The sequence below is a fragment of the Thunnus albacares genome, chromosome 12 (assembly GCF_914725855.1).
Source record: "Thunnus albacares chromosome 12, fThuAlb1.1, whole genome shotgun sequence".
NCBI classification, from domain to species: domain Eukaryota; kingdom Metazoa; phylum Chordata; class Actinopteri; order Scombriformes; family Scombridae; genus Thunnus; species Thunnus albacares.
This window is the reverse complement of record NC_058117.1, coordinates 28,521,318-28,537,893: the sequence shown is the minus strand read 5'-3', so window position 1 is coordinate 28,537,893 and position 16,576 is coordinate 28,521,318. Positions and strand designations below refer to the sequence as shown.

General features: G+C 41.5%; 5 protein-coding genes across 5 annotated transcripts; 1 reads left to right on the top strand and 4 right to left on the bottom strand.

Moving 5' to 3' along the window:
* Positions 1-2,022: 2,022 nt before the first annotated feature.
* LOC122994692 (histone H2B 3-like) lies at positions 2,023-2,475 on the bottom strand. The gene has a single exon (XM_044369508.1). It carries the CDS (start codon positions 2,435-2,437, stop codon positions 2,069-2,071), a length of 369 nt encoding a protein of 122 aa, XP_044225443.1. The 5' UTR covers positions 2,438-2,475; the 3' UTR covers positions 2,023-2,068.
* A 1,207-nt stretch (positions 2,476-3,682) lies between these two features.
* On the bottom strand, positions 3,683-4,086 carry LOC122994699 (histone H4). Its single transcript, XM_044369517.1, has one exon. It carries the CDS (start codon positions 4,045-4,047, stop codon positions 3,736-3,738), a length of 312 nt encoding a protein of 103 aa, XP_044225452.1. The 5' UTR covers positions 4,048-4,086; the 3' UTR covers positions 3,683-3,735.
* A 7,955-nt stretch (positions 4,087-12,041) lies between these two features.
* Positions 12,042-13,026, bottom strand: LOC122994687 (histone H2A-like). The gene has a single exon (XM_044369503.1). It carries the CDS (start codon positions 12,743-12,745, stop codon positions 12,362-12,364), a length of 384 nt encoding a protein of 127 aa, XP_044225438.1. The 5' UTR covers positions 12,746-13,026; the 3' UTR covers positions 12,042-12,361.
* A 38-nt stretch (positions 13,027-13,064) lies between these two features.
* Positions 13,065-13,669, top strand: LOC122994685 (histone H3). Its single transcript, XM_044369500.1, has one exon. It carries the CDS (start codon positions 13,108-13,110, stop codon positions 13,516-13,518), a length of 411 nt encoding a protein of 136 aa, XP_044225435.1. The 5' UTR covers positions 13,065-13,107; the 3' UTR covers positions 13,519-13,669.
* Positions 13,670-15,243: 1,574 nt separating this feature from the next.
* Positions 15,244-15,686, bottom strand: LOC122994693 (histone H2B 3-like). The gene has a single exon (XM_044369511.1). It carries the CDS (start codon positions 15,656-15,658, stop codon positions 15,290-15,292), a length of 369 nt encoding a protein of 122 aa, XP_044225446.1. The 5' UTR covers positions 15,659-15,686; the 3' UTR covers positions 15,244-15,289.
* Positions 15,687-16,576: the final 890 nt, after the last annotated feature.

Here is a 16,576-nt window from a genome sequence, read left to right as displayed (position 1 = left end):
TGTTCTAATTTGTGGAAAACACGATGTGCCATGATAATACAACAGACTGTGATTGACAGTGACACCATATTTAAGCAGATACTTACTGACCTCCGGAGGAGAAGAACCATGGACAAATCTCAGCACCTCCCCTGGAACATACTGAATTTATGACCTGACAGCACTTTATATAAGATTACTGGACCTTTTTGCACTTTATTGATGTTTTTGCACTTTGGCACTGGATGCACTTTATTGTTAATCTAAGTTACTGCCCTTCCTGTAAATTTTAATCATGTGAAATTCAATAAAGTTCTGTAAAAAAAAAAAAAAAAAGAAAAAAAAGGAAAAGAATTGGACACCTTCCGGCTCAGTTTACAAAAAAGCCCAACAGCGCCTCCCCCTGCTGAGCAAGCGTAAAACTTTTACAATGTTGAGGAAGGCATGCTAACAATTATTTACAAGTCACTCATTGAATCAATACTCACCATCAGTATTTCGTCTTGGTACAATAAGTTCACCACTAAACACAAAATCAAACTCTCCCGTATCACCAATCAGACCAGTAAAATAATTGCACTAACTCAAACACCATTATCTGAGCTTTATAGTTGGTCATAACAAGGAAAGGCACCACAGGACCCTCTAACTCCCTCCACCACTTTTTTTTTCTTTTCTTTTCTTTTCTTTTTTTTTTTTTTTTTTTACATTTTTAAAGATCTTTATTGAATTTCGCAATACAAAATTACAAGTACAGTGGATCAAGCAATTAAGTGCAACCAGAGCCAACTGCAAATATTCATAAAGTGCATAGAGAATTCAGTGATCTTGTATCAAGTTCTGTCAGACTGTCAGACTTCTCTGGAGGTCAGCAAGTATCTGTTTTATTACTCTGTCACTGTCGATTTCAGTCTGTTGTATTATCGTGGCGCATCTTGTTTTCTATAATTTTAAACATACAACACCTATATTTATTTGTATCAATTCTGTATGTTTAGATGGCAGTTTATCTTTCATAATGCAATACATGACAGATTTATAGCATAAATCAAAATGTACACCATGCGCTTTTAGTTTATCTCAGACTTCCCGAGCTCTGTAATAGTCCATTAAGTGATGTTGCTGTGTCTCATCATCATGACAGATCATCATTGGACTTTTTTTGTAGTAACATAATAGCTCTAACAGGAAGTCTTAACATAGACATCAACCACCTCAATACTCTCTGATTCTTATTTTTTAGATTTTTTTTTTTTTTATCACCTATGTGCTTTCATTATAAATTAAGTTTTTAAAATTAATTAATTTCCCATATTTAAAATCACTTATTTTAAAATAAATCATTTTGCTGGGTAAACCACCCCAGTCTATTTGTAAATATTGGAGGTGTGTAATTAAATCACCATATAATTTATTTATTGTAAGAGAGCATTTCTGATGATGGCAGCAGCAATGTTTTTACAAAAGCAATTTTTAATCTGTCACCGAGCTCTACAGCACCCAGCCCTCCATTTTCTTTGCTTTTGTACATTCAGTCTCTTTTAGTGACTTCTCTGGTTGTTCTCCAGATTAAGTTGGCACACCGTTTAGTTGGTTTATTATTTTGTTGGGTGGAGGAAAGATATTTGCAAGGACAAGGAGTTTGGATAGGATGAAGGTTTTAACTATATTTGAATATTAATGTATTGTCTGTCACTGTCCTCTCCAAACTTTTGTTTTGTCATGATTTAGTTTGGTTTCAGAAGCATTTTCATGAAGAATTAAATGATTTAAAACATCCATCTCTGTTTTGTTATGACACAGCATAAACAATAGCAGCAACTTCCTGTGCATGGCTTACAAATTTCCAGCAATGACTGTTCTGGTCAGTTGGTTTAATTAGATGACTAATATATAAAGTGTTGCACTCAAAGGACAGCACTGCTTCACTCCTCTCTGCTTCAAAAGACTGTTAAACCCTCTAATATGAAAAATGTGTAGTATGTTATACATTATGGAAAAAACATAAGAGTTTGATAGACATAGCTCTCAGGTGAAGGTGTGGGTGGTCCTGAAAAGGACCTTTGAGTTGTTGGTACAGACAGCAGATTTACTTGGAGCTGGTGTACTTGGTGACGGCCTTGGTGCCCTCAGACACGGCGTGTTTGGCCAGCTCACCGGGCAGCAGCAGGCGGACGGCGGTCTGGATCTCCCTGGAGGTGATGGTGGAGCGCTTGTTGTAGTGAGCAAGGCGGGAAGCCTCACCGGCGATGCGCTCAAAGATGTCCCCAACAAAGGAGTTCATGATGCCCATGGCCTTGGAGGAGATGCCGGTGTCGGGGTGGACCTGCTTCAGCACCTTGTACACGTAGATGGCGTAGCTCTCCTTCCTGGTCTTTCTCTTCTTCTTGCCGGTCTTGGTGGCTTTAGACACGGCCTTCTTGGAGCCTTTCTTCGGGGCCTTAACTGGATCAGGCATGGTTAGTTCGCTGGATTTTCTCAAACGAATAACTCCAACAGCTCCAAACAGCCTCTATATATCCATCTGATGCAAACTTCACTGCGCCGTTGCTCACACAGGATTGGTTGAATTCTTGTTAGTGAGATTGAGCATGCGCAAAATAAAACACCGCTCAAACTTTGATGAACAATCTGACCGCCTTTTTACTTAGTCGCCCACCTCATCTGAAGAGTCTCCACTGTTTATAATATAATATACTGTCCAAAAATCCATAACTATGGAGGAATAAACATATTGTATTTAGATTTAGCATTCCACAAGCTGATATGTTTTACTGATCTATGATAAAACATTAAAAAAAAATCCATGGATTTATTTCATTGATCCTTAACCCAGTTTTTGGTGCTATTCCCTCTGAAATAACAATACTTTTCAAACTAATGTTAATATGAATTTTATTGATTCTCCCATGTTGGACCCAACTGACACATAAAGATCATGTTTCTCTGTTTCACAAAAAGAATAACAGTGATTCCTTCAGTCTTTCTTATAAATGATGTATATAGCATCAGTAAATGATAATAACCATTAATGCATATAAACTGTCTTAACTTTATTGTGAGCTGGAGTTTTTAACACAAGTTGAAGGAAGCATTGTTCAAATCATTTTATACACAGACTGCCTTGTGTGTTTATGTTTATGTATAATATATAGCCCCATTCTCAGTGATGAAAAGTGGCTACATTAAAGTAAATGCATTAACTATTAACACAATTTTGAGGTAATTAATCTTCAATATTTTCCTTTTATGCTACTATTGTGTTTATCATGTAAATATTGTGCTTTTACTCCACAACACGTATGTCAGGTTATTCCCTAACCCTAAATTTATGAAATACAATTCATTGTTGAAGGTTTAAACAGGTTTTTTTTTCCTCTTGTGACAGAAGGAAAGATTATTTTACATCCAAAATTGAATACATTTGTGTAGCAGAACTTCTTTCTAACCCAACTGATTATCTTACACATTTGTTTTGAGAGAAAGAATGGTGTTTTCACAACCCAATTGCCTGAAAACAAGCCTTATTAGTTGTTTATAGTCATGTTCAAAGCATCAGTTAATATCCATATGTTTAAAAATGGCACTATTCATAAGCCGGAAGTCATGTTTCAGAAAACTTAGTTCGTTAATATACAAACTAGTAACATTTTTACATATAGTAGTTAATAATATACAACAGGACAGCTCTTAAGAGGAGGTGGGTGGCTCTTAAAAGAGCCTTTGTGTTTGGAGATCAGCAGGTCAAGATCAGATTTAACCTCCGAAGCCGTACAGAGTGCGTCCCTGCCTCTTCAGAGCATAAACCACATCCATGGCGGTCACGGTCTTCCTCTTGGCGTGCTCGGTGTAGGTGACGGCATCACGGATCACGTTCTCCAGGAACACCTTCAACACTCCGCGGGTCTCCTCGTAGATCAGACCGGAGATACGCTTCACACCGCCGCGGCGAGCCAGACGGCGGATGGCGGGCTTGGTGATTCCCTGGATGTTATCACGAAGAACTTTACGGTGACGCTTAGCGCCTCCTTTGCCGAGTCCCTTACCGCCTTTGCCTCTACCACTCATTTTTTCCAATCGTCTTTTAAGCAAGTTAAAAGATGAATATGAGACTTCTAGAAGACGTAGAAGTTCATGGGCCTGGAGGGATAGCTCAGGGCTTCTGCCCTTTTCTATCCATAGAAAAGGATTTTGTATCCTTTTGATCTTGGTCAGCGGAGGAGAGGCAGAAGGATGTGGGGGGACTCATGAGGTTTCACATGTGGGCCAAGGCACAAACAAAGCAAAACAAAACAAAACAAAACAAAGAAGAAAAAAAAAAAAAAAAAAAAAAAAAAAAAAAAAAAACCTTGTGTTTGGTGTGTTTTATCTATATTTATGTATGTGTGTGCATGTGGGTGATATTAAGCAGCAGGGGTGGGAAAATATTCTGTGTATCCAGGTTTGGTCAGTCGGTCATGGGGGGTTGGTGGCTGGAGGGTCTTTGGTTAGCTGTAGAATGAATGAGAGGGGGGTGTTAACTGTTAATCTTGCTTCCTTTATGGTTCGTTGGAGTGAAGGATTGTTTGTTGCTGTCCTCAGGTATTTCAGTGCTATTGTTTGGTGTCTCTGTCTTAGGGTTTGAATTCCTGTTATGGTGTGTATATAGTGGTTGCTGATGTATGATGGGAGTCTGTGTGCTAATTTGAGTGCTTTGTTTTGGATTGTTTGTAGGCGTTGCAACTGGTTGTCAGAGATGGTGATCCAGGCAGGGACGGAGTATTCGAAGAGTGGTCGGATGTATGATAGGTAGACTTTGATGACTGTAGAGGGTGATGCGCCATGTTTTCCACAGAGGGCTTTGAGATGGTTGAGTCTATTGTTTGCTTTTTGTTCCAGGTTATTGACGTGCTTTGTCCAGGTCATGTTGTTTTGGAATGTGACTCCGAGGAATGTTGCTTCTTTACTGATATTGATTTTCTGGTTGTATAGTGTTAGATTGGCACTGTTGTTGGGCTGCAGGTGTGGGTTTTTTGTGAAGAGGACGCACTGTGTTTTGGCAGGGTTTAGTTTGATTCTCCACATGTTAGACCAGTTTTCTATTTCAGTTATGCATGTGTGGAGTTTTTTGGCTGCTAGGTTTGGGCATTTGGAGCTGGACCAGTAGCAGAGGTCGTCTGCAAACTGTGAGACTTTGGCTATGGTGGCTGGGGGGTAGTATATATCAGATATGTATAGTAGAAAGAGAAGTGGACTCAGAACTGCACCCTGTGGAACTCCTGCTTGGGGGGTGAAAGGTGTTGATATGGCAGAGGCAACTTTGACTTTGATTTGGCGGTTGTTAAGAAAGCTGAAGATGATGGATTGGGTGGGTTTTGGGAGTTTGAGATTTGTATCCAGTAGTCTGTATTTGAGTCCGTTGTGCCATACCTTGTCGAAGGCTTTTTCTATATCAAAGAATATTGCCATGGTTATTTCTTTTTTGTTGAAGTTTCTGTGGATGTCTTCTGATAATCGGATGATGTTGTCTGTGGTGGCTCTCCCTTTTCTGAAGCCGGCTTGATGAATTCCTAGGAGGCCCATAGAGTTTATGTGGTTTGTGAGGCGTGAGGTGAGTATTCTTTCAAACAGTTTTCCAATGTGGCTGAGAAGGCTTATGGGGCGGTAACTAGTGGCATTGTGCGGGTCTTTTCCTGGTTTGTGGATCATAGTGACAACAGCAATCTTCCAAGGTGAGGGGAAATGACCGGTTATGATGCAGGTGGAGAAGAGCTGTCCAAGGTGCTGGAGATAAGCGGTTGGTGCTTGTTTTATCAGTATGGTGTCAACATTGTCCTCCCCCGGTGCTTTGTTTTTCATCTTTTTCAAGTGCAGTTGTATTTCTTGGATGGTGACTGGCTTTGTGAGGGGATGGTGTTCTGTGATGGGATTGGCTGTATTTGTCTCTTTTGTGTTGTGTTTTGTCATTTCTTTATCAACCAGGTCTTTCCATGTATTGTCAAAGTGTGGGTCATTTGGGCATGAGTGGATGTTTTCAAGATGATTACGGAAGAGTGTGGCTTTTTCTTTGTTGTCACTGATGATTGTGCCTGAGGATTTGATTGGTGGTGTGTTATTGTTTTCTGAATCTCCATTTAGGCTCTTTATTTTTTGCCAGAAGGTCCGGGGATTTGTGTCCTGATTGAGTTTTCTGTAGAATGTCTTCCAGGTTTTCTGCTTGTGAAGGGTAAGTTGTATTTTAATAGTGTTTTGGAGTCTGTTTATTTCTGTTTTGGTTTGGGGTGATCTGAACCTTATGAATTCTCTTCTCAGCTTTCTCTTGTGTCTTATGAGTTGGAGCAGGTGAAGAGGTAATGTCTGTGTCAGTGTTTTAGCAGGGTTTTGGGGTATTGTTTCCTCTCTGGCTCGGGTGAGAAGTTGACTTGACAGCACTGCTTGTTGGTCCAGACCTTGGGGGGTGGTTATGAGGGTGGTGTTTTGTAGTTTTTCTTCTATGTATGTTCTGTATATTTCCCACTCTGCTGTTTTGTAGTTGTACCTCTTCCTTGGAGTTGCTTGCAGATGAAAGGAGAATGTTGTGAGGACAGGTAGGTGGTCGCTGGAGAGATGATTTGTGGTGGAGAACTTATGCAGTTTTGAAGCCAGATCAGGGGAGCATATGATCAAGTCCAGAATGTCTGTGCTGCCTGTTTGGGGGGATGTATAGGTGGGTTCGTTTGTGTTGATGATTGACAGATTTGTGCTATTCAGGATCTGTTTGAGTGCTATGCCACTTTGATTTGTTTTTCTGCAGTGGAAGTCTACATGCTTTGCATTGAGATCTCCCATTATGAGGGAGTGGCTGGGGTTGGAGATAGCGTTAAACAGTGCAGCTGAAGGTTTTATTCCAGGGGGACAGTATATGCTGGTGACTGTAATAGGGTGATGTGAGTGGATTTTCATTTTGGTTGCAATGTATTCATTTCCTTGTAGTTCTTCTGGTGAGAGGCCGAAATCAATTTCACTGTATTCAATGTTATTTCTGATCAGGATTGCTACTCCTCCTCCATGTCCTGTCTGCCGTTCTTTTCTTATGATGTTGTAGCCGGGGATCTGAATTCGTGATTTGGTTGATAACAGTGTTTCATTTATGGAAGCCACAGAGACATTCTTCTCGTTTAGCAGTTGGATTAGCTCCTCTTTGCTTCCCCTTATTCCTCTAATATTTATGTGTAGAAAGGTGGTGAGGGCCATTATGAAGAGTGTTAGAAGGAACAAAGAAAATGACTGGAAATAGACATCTGTTGTCTTACAGAGAATGACACACACTTCATATATTGAAGTGTGTGTGTTTCCTGATGGTTTGGAGTACTTCCTCTATTTTCTTGTCATCCATAGTGAGTTTTTTTAAGTCATCACGCAGATGAGTGAAGTGGGTGCCATCATTAGGGTGCAGGCTTGGGGGGTTAGTGGTAGTGGGTTTTCCGGCTGAGGGTTTGGCAGTTGGTGTCTTTTTGGTTGATGGGGTCATGTATGAAAGGTAGACTGGACAGGTCTTGGAGGCAGCGGAGTGTTCGCCTGCACAGTTGGCACACTTGGCTTCTCGCTTTTCTTTTGTGCAGGTTTTGTGGTGGTGGTTTTCTCCACATCTCAGGCATACGACTGGGTTGGTGCAGTTGATTGAGATATGGTTGAATTGTTGGCATTTATAGCATTGTTTGATGGTGGGTGGAGGTCGTGCCTTCTCTACTCTATAGTGAAAAAGGTCCATGTAAAAGCCCTCATGGAGAAGGCTAGCAGCTTGGTCTGGGTTGGTGAGCTGGATCTTGATGAAAGTGGTTGGCTGTTGAGTGGATTTGCTTGTTATTCTGTGTATTCTGGAGATGTAGATGCCTTGTTTGTCCAGTTCTTCTTTGACTTGTGTCTCTGTGATGTTTGTGTGAATACCTTTGATGACCAGCAGTTTTGTAGGGGTTTCAGATGGGGGCATAGAGCTGTGTTTGCGTGCTAGCCTGCAAGTGAAGTGTGCTCCATTAAATGCTCCCTCGGGCCATGGTGAGAGCAGAGAGTTCAGGGAGGGAATGTCCTTGGGGAAGATGAGAATATTGCCATTTCTCATGTGGACCAGTTTTTGAAGTTGGGCTTGTGGCTTGAGTCTTTGTATTTCCTTGAGGATGGATTGGTTGGTTGAGAAAGAGTTGTTAGGGGTTTTGTAGTTTTCTATTACAACAGGTGTAAGGTGTTGGTTCTCTGTCGACTCCCGTCTTGCTCTTTTCCTGGGGCCTGTATTAAATGCTTGATATTTGTGCATGTTTGTGCTTACAATGTCCGAGTAGCTGGCAGAGAGTGGTGGGAGAGGAGTGTGTGGGTCTTGTCCATTCAATAGGATCTGCTCCATGGTGGTTAGAGTGGATTGCATCTGTGTAGTGACATTGTTGAGGGGGGTGGATTGGGTGTATTTGCTGAGTTCAGAGAACAAGTGGTTGATTTGGTCAAAAATATTCTTGATGATGAGGTTGTCAATTTTATCAGTGGTCGGAGGGACTGATGTCTCAGCAGAAGTGGATGGTTTTGAATTTGGATTGGATGCAATGACTGCCTGTTGGTCAGTTTTGGGGGGTTTGGATAATTTCATAGGTGGCAGTGCTTTTTCTTTGGTGGTTGGATTGGGTTCTAGAGGTGTGATGGGATCCATTCTTTCCAAGTTTTGGAGTGTTTTGGTGATGAAGCTGCGTACTGCTGGGGAGTTGGGGCTCTTTCTCACTTGTGTGGATTTTTGTGTTTTGGGATCTGGCACTTGTTTCTTTCTTTGTGGTCTTTCATTTGATCCAAAAGCTGCAGTCCATATTTGTTTCCTTTCCATGGCATTGGTTGGTTGTGCAGTAGCCATATTGCTTCAGGAATGAAATGGAGTGAGTGGGTGTAGGGGGAAGCTGCTGCTTTAAGTGCGGTGAAGAGAGGGGGGGAGAGGAGAGGGGAGAAAAAAAAAAAAAAAAAAAAAAAAAAAAAAAGTGCTTTGTGAACCTGTGAAACTTAGCAATACAAAAAGTGCCTTGGCCACCACATTCGTTTATACCTCTGATTTGTCTGCTTTGTCCATGGAGGAGGCCAGGGAGGCTCTTGAGCCGTGTCCGGGATCGGCTTCACAAGGCTCCCATACGGACAGGAGTCACAAGCGCTGTGTGTGGCGCGTGATTCCTGTGTCGGATCGTTCGATTTATCGCTGAAATCCAGGTATAATGCCGTGTAGGTGACGTGACGATGCAGCTGTAAAGCTGTAAGGTGACGTGGGGGAACTCCGTGCAGGTGGAGGTCGAGTCGATATCGCGCGTAAACAAGTTCTCATGAGTCATGTCATATGAGACTTCTTATCAGAGCTTCTTAACTTAAAGCCTGTCTGCGGACGTAAAAGAGGACTGTTGGCGCGGACTTTGCTGGGCGGTGCCAAATTCAGCAGCTCAGCCCACCTCGTTTTCCAAAGCAGATTGACGTCTTCCTTCCTTTTTGATTGTTTTTGCTCCATTTTGTATCTTTTTCTGAGATATTTGGCAGGTTAACCTGACAGCTAACATTCTGCTGTTGGTTGGAACAAAGTGTACTTATGTTAAAAAAAGAATATAAATATTTATTGACATGAAGCCAGTTTAGTGGGAATGGGAGCTCTTTTGTTCCTCTCAGTACCTCCTCTTATAGGAGGTTATATGTTGAAATGATAAATGACTGCAGTTATTAATATGGTATCAACTCAATAATATTCATAGTCGCCTGAACAATAGAGCAAGTGGAGCAAATTCATCCCTGTTATTCGATTAACAGGAGCAAAATTATAGTTTTGCTACCCTACTTTTTGTCTTTTAAAAAATAAACTCATCATGCAGTCACCGCAATCAGGTGATCATATTTAAGCAGCCTATGATAATTTTACTATTTTCAGCAGCTGACAGAAACAAGTCATAAAAATCAGAGATTTCTGGACCCTTTGAGTTGGTTCAGTCAAACCGTCGCTGATCGATCAGAGCAGACTGAGCACAGTGACAGACAGACAGAGAGGAGCTTTTCCTCACAGAAGTGTTTGAATTAACAAACACTCAAATGTTCAGCGGTAGAAAGTGACTTATTTACACTCCTACAGACTAATTTGCTTTAGTTTAAGTTTCAGTCAGACTTTGGATGGAATTATTTTTATTTACGAGGACGCATCGCTCAGTGTAATGATCTCTGCTTTCATCTCGCCCCTCCACGCTGTGCTTCCTTATGATTATTCTCTTAATTTCTCAATCAGGCTAAATGAGAGGCACAAGTTTACTCTAAGGCAGGGATGTCAAACTCAAATACACAGTGGGCCAAAATTTAAAACGCGGACAATGTCGCGGGCCAACATTGATATTTATTGAAAAAATCTTCCTCCAGATATAACAATGAACCTTGTACCATGCATTGATTTTAATCCCAAAAGTTCCTCCGTAACACACAGATTTGAGTCCACTCCACGGATGAAGACTGACAGCTGGGCAGTATCAGATGTGTCGCTGCTCTCATCCACAGCGAGGGAGAATGCAATGAAATCTTTTCCCTTTTCCATCAGCTGGTCATATAGATTGGTGGCAAGATCACATGTGTGATCAGCTACCGTGTTTCTGCTCAGGCTCACATTTGAAAATGCATGCTTTTTCTCTGGGCACATGAGGTCACAATCTTTCATCATGCACTTTTTCACAAACTCTCCCTCATTGAAGGGCCGGGCTGATTTTGCGATATCTGCTGCCACAATAAAACTAGCCTTTACAGCAGCCTCACTTTGTGATATGGCTTTTTTGAACATAGTCTGTTGTGAAGCCAAACTTCTTTTCATCTCCTCTACTTTCTGGCGCCTTTGAGTCATGTCCAGGTCTTTGTACTTGTCGTGGTGTTTCGTTTCATAGTGTCGTCTAATGTTGTCTTCCTTGGTTATAGCCACGTTGGCTCCACATACAAGACAAACAGGTCTGTCTTTTACATATGTATTGCCTCGCGGGCCAAATATAATTACACTGTGGGCCAAATTTGAGTTTGACACCTATGCTCTAAGGGGTGGTTTGGCAGTAAGGTCTAGTTCTTGACTAAAATGACCCTTTTAAATCTTAAGGAGCACAAGTAAACTTCTGAGTTGTGCATTGAAATAGTCCTTGATTTGAGATAATATAGGTTAAAATGATCTGCTTTTGAAGTTATGATTATTCATTCCCGTATAACATTAAATATGAAATTCTTCTAATAATCATTTCCTGTCCCGATCCACCCAGTTATAAACTTCTTGATGCATTCTTGGTTTTCATAGCACCCTCAATCTATCTAATCCAGACTAGTGCAAGTGGCTGTTTCTTGACTTAATCCAAGAGGTCAGGAGGTGTAGAAATGCAGGAAATTTGTTTTAAATCACATTTTTCTTCTGTTTGTTATTTCAAACACATCTGCCTTTGTGTGTTTCAAATGCTTTTACAGTTTTGAAGGGGTTACTGAAATGTAATTCCTTGTTGATGCAGGTATAATTATAGTTATAGGCTGAAACTAATTTTTAAAGCAATCCTAAATGAATTCTGCTTTTACCTTTATAGAAGAGAACACTGTTGACAGCAATGAATAACTGCCATCATTTATACACAATACTGATCCAATATGTGCCTGATTTTATATGTTGCATATGTGTGTAATATATCAACATTACATATCAATAACTAAAGGAAAACTACCAAATCTAAAGGGAACATCGGTGTTTCACAAATTATGAATACATCACCAGAATTGTGTGGGGAAAAAGGAAAGAAAGTGTTATTTTCATTTTTGGCTTTCAGGCCAGTGAAATACAAGGGGCTATGAGGCCAATAAAACTATGATTTACTGGCCAAGTGGACCAGTTGGGGAAAAATGTTACACTGGATCCTGCATTTTCTGTTAACTCAGTCTCATACTGAATGTCACAGTTTTTTTTCAGGATGACAGAACTGTAAATGAATTATCGTTATGATAATTGCATTATGATTTATATGTTGGATGAACAGATAAATCAAAAAGACTTCCTCTTAATGTGTCTTACAGCAAAGACCCTCAAAATGTTTAACATGATTATGACTGTGTAGATGTCATACAGGCTAATATATAGACTAATCATTGTTATATGGTAAGTATGATTTCTACAACTATAGACTATATTATCTTCTTTTAAACATTAATTGCTGATATTTTATGGCAACACAACCAACATCATGATTTCAATGCAGTTAATATATATTGTAACACTGAACATCAATACTTTGATACATTGTGAACATAATTTATGTCTTAACGACAGTATCACAAAGACATGAGGATCTGTTCTCTTTATCAGGAGTGTGTGGCTCTTAAAAGAGCCTTTGCTTGGTTTCCAGCAGTCAGCCAGGCACCAGGTTTACTTCTTGGCGGGCTTCTCGGTCTTCTTGGGCAGCAGGACAGCCTGGATGTTAGGCAGCACGCCGCCCTGAGCGATGGTCACTCCGCCCAGCAGTTTATTGAGCTCCTCGTCGTTGCGGACAGCCAGCTGCAGGTGACGGGGGATGATCCTGGTCTTCTTGTTGTCGCGGGCAGCGTTTCCAGCCAACTCCAGGATCTCAGCGGTCAGGTACTCCAGCACAGCCGCCAGGTAGACGGGGGCGCCGGCACCCACACGCTCCGCATAGTTGCCTTTGCGCAGCAGCCTGTGAACACGGCCGACTGGGAACTGGAGCCCGGCACGAGAAGAGCGGGTCTTTGCCTTAGCGCGGGCTTTGCCTCCGGTTTTGCCGCGTCCACTCATGATTACGGTCACTTTCTAGAGTCTGTACTCAAAGAAACTGTGGCGCAAACATACCAAACCCTCCTTTATATGTCCACGAGCAGGCGGTGGGGCTGTCCCACCCACCACAAAAGAGGCTTCCAGCACAGCAGCAGAGGGAGACCCGCTCTCATTTTGGCGGACTTTTTCAAACGACTCATGTCCAATAAGCAGCGGAGGTTCAGGCTCCTGTAGGCGGTGCTGAGCTCCAGGAGGAGCCGCTCACCAATCAGGACCCGGAGGTCTGAAGCAGCGTCACACTTACACAGCCGCTCCGACACTTTAAGAGCGGCGTGTCTCCTCTTCTCGCTACTATTTTCTCCTGATCAGAGAAAGAAGACGAGATGGCAAGAACCAAGCAGACCGCCCGTAAATCTACCGGAGGCAAAGCCCCCAGAAAGCAGCTGGCCACCAAGGCTGCCCGTAAGAGCGCCCCGGCCACCGGCGGCGTCAAGAAGCCTCACCGTTACAGGCCCGGTACCGTGGCTCTCAGAGAGATCCGTCGCTACCAGAAATCCACCGAGCTGCTGATCCGCAAGCTGCCCTTCCAGCGCCTGGTCAGAGAAATCGCTCAGGATTTCAAGACCGACCTGCGCTTCCAGAGCTCCGCTGTCATGGCTCTGCAGGAGGCCAGCGAGGCTTACTTGGTCGGCCTGTTCGAGGACACCAATCTGTGCGCCATCCACGCCAAGAGGGTCACCATCATGCCCAAAGACATCCAGCTGGCCCGCCGCATCCGTGGAGAGAGAGCTTAAACTGTCTGCTGCTCCACTAACCAATAACGGCTCTTTTCAGAGCCACATCACTCTCACTAAAAAGCTGCTTCCTCTGCTGTCTTTACACCAACATTTTATTTTATTTCTCATGCATCAAATTTAATTTGTTGTATCATGTTTTGGTGCTATCAGTCCCTTCAAATGCTAAGCTGAATGTTGAGACATTTCTAATGTGGTAATGTTGTCTCCATCATACTGCAAACTTGAACGCATTTTAAAAACCTTGGCCCTAGTAACCCCATAAACATGCATTTTAACTTAAACTTTAATTGTGGCTACAGAGTCTGTCAGGGTGCAACACACTGTTCATCACGCCAATATATTCACATTAATGGTATTTCCAAGTGGCAGCTAAAACTGAAAAAGATTGTAGAGGTTTAAGTGAAGTCAGGGATGGCACAATCTAAAACTCATCAAAAATGAGAAATCACCGATGGTTAGATAATCTCAGATATAGGATACAATTACAGCTACATCACATTTGATATAAAGCTTCATTTCATCAATTATGTGAAAGTCCGTGGGACAAGTGTTGAAAGGGCGTCCTCTGTGGACTGTGTCTTTTAATAACCTGCATAGTAGAAGTCAGAGGGGAAGAGTGAGGACCACAGCTGCTAAGGAAAGTGATGAAGCTGCAGTTTGGTTTTATGTGTTTGCATCTAAGTTAAAGAAGAAACTGACCAGTTTATTTAGCGAATGAAGCTGCTTATGAACAATAAGTGACTATAATACACAATGTGAATGTATTCCCTCATGTTTTCTTTTATTTCCTTTAGGGCCGTCACAAAGCACATAACAGGAGTGTATGCTGATTGGTGGCAGTTAATCAATAAACCCACCGAATCATAATCCCTCTACCTCTCTATATGTATGTATGTATGTATGTATGCAGTTACTGTTGAGTTATTTTGAAAACTCACATATCAAAATGACATTTTCCAGATGCTTTTTTCTATCCGACAGAAGCTGCTGCCTGGATTTGAGCCTGATATGACCTGTATCTCATCATCAAAATACTTTCCAGCTTGTATCTTTGTCATGACATCATTTGACCCTGCAGGTCAGCTGTGGATGTGGCCTACTGTGACTGCATGCTCACTGTGAACCAAACACATTAGTTTATATTGTATTATTTAGTTATATGATCTAAGTTGTGTATTAAACAACATGTGAACTGATATATTAAGGGAACATTTGCTTTTTAAATAAAAACATTTCAGCCAGTAAATCAGATTTTAAGGTGGAAATTAAACTCATATCTTCACTTAGCCTCAATGTATTTATTGTATATTCATTGTCCTGTAAAAATTAACGTGGATTATTGTGAGTATTTGTCAGAGGAACCTCTGGAGTATTAACTGGTCCGCAAACTTTCATGTAGCAGCAGCGACACCTTGTGGCCAAAACATACAATGCAGTCATACTTAAAATGGACTCGGTGGAGGATGAAAGTCAGCCGCCGCTTTGTTTTCACTGGTCCTCGTTACTGGGGTCAGTGGGAGGATTAGTTTCAAATCTATAGGAAATTTTGGCGCTTAAGAATTCACGGTCGAGCCTCTCAATGACCTTTGTACTGACAAATTTTCATGATACTTGATATGGAAATAAACTTCTTCACAAGAAACTGTTTGACACAATCGTGATATAAAGTTAAAGTAACTGAACACACATTTTGAAGGAATCTAGCTCTCAGTTGAAGGTGTGGGTGGTCCTGAAAAGGACCTTTGAGTTGTTGGTACAGACAGCAGATTTACTTGGAGCTGGTGTACTTGGTGACGGCCTTGGTGCCCTCAGACACGGCGTGTTTGGCCAGCTCACCAGGCAGCAGCAGGCGGACGGCGGTCTGGATCTCCCTGGAGGTGATGGTGGAGCGCTTGTTGTAGTGAGCAAGGCGGGAAGCCTCACCGGCGATGCGCTCAAAGATGTCCCCCACAAAGGAGTTCATGATGCCCATGGCCTTGGAGGAGATGCCGGTGTCGGGGTGGACCTGCTTCAGCACCTTGTACACGTAGATGGCGTAGCTCTCCTTCCTGGTCTTTCTCTTCTTCTTGCCGGTCTTGGTGGCTTTAGACACGGCCTTCTTGGAGCCTTTCTTCGGGGCCTTAACTGGATCAGGCATGGTTGGTTCGCTAGATTTTCTCAAACGAATGACACTGACAGCGTCAAACGGCCTCTATATGTCCATCTGATGCAAATTTCACTCCGCTGTTGCTCACACAGGATTGGTTGAATTCTTGTGAGTGCGACTGAGCATGCGCAATATAAAACACCGTCCAACCTTTGATGAACAATCTGACCGCCTTTTTACTTAGTCGCCCACCTCATCTGAAGAGTCTCCACTGTTTATAATATAATATACTGTACAAAAATCCATAACTATAGAGAAATAAACATATTGTATTTATTTATATATAGATTTAGCATTCCACAAGCTGATATGTTTTACTGATCAATGATAAAACATTAAAAGATCCATGGATTTATTTCATCAGTCTATAATCCACAATTTTTGGTGCTATTCCCTCTGAAATAATAATACTTTTCAAAAATAATTTTGGACCCAACTGACACATGAAGATCATGTTTCTCTGCTCCACAAGAAGACTAACAGTGATTCCTTCAGTCTAATAATAACCATTAATGCTTATAAAGTATGTCTTATCTTTATTGTGAGCTGGAGCTTTTAACACAAGTTTCAGGAAGTGTTGTTCAAATCATTTTATACACAGACTGGCTTGTGTGTTTATGTTAATGTATAATACACTGATATATGACTTTTATATATGACTTCTAGACCCATTCTCAGTGATAGAGTAGCTACATTTAAGTATATGCATTAGTGTTGTACTTTCACACAATTTTGAGGTAATTAATCTTTTTCAATATGTTTGTTTTATGCTACTATTGTGTTTATCATGTAAATATTGTGCTTTTATTCCACAACATGGATGTCAGGTTATTTACTTACTCCAGAAGTTATGAAATACAATCCATTGTTTAAAATTAGTATAGCGCTCCAATTTTTCCGTTTTTTCCT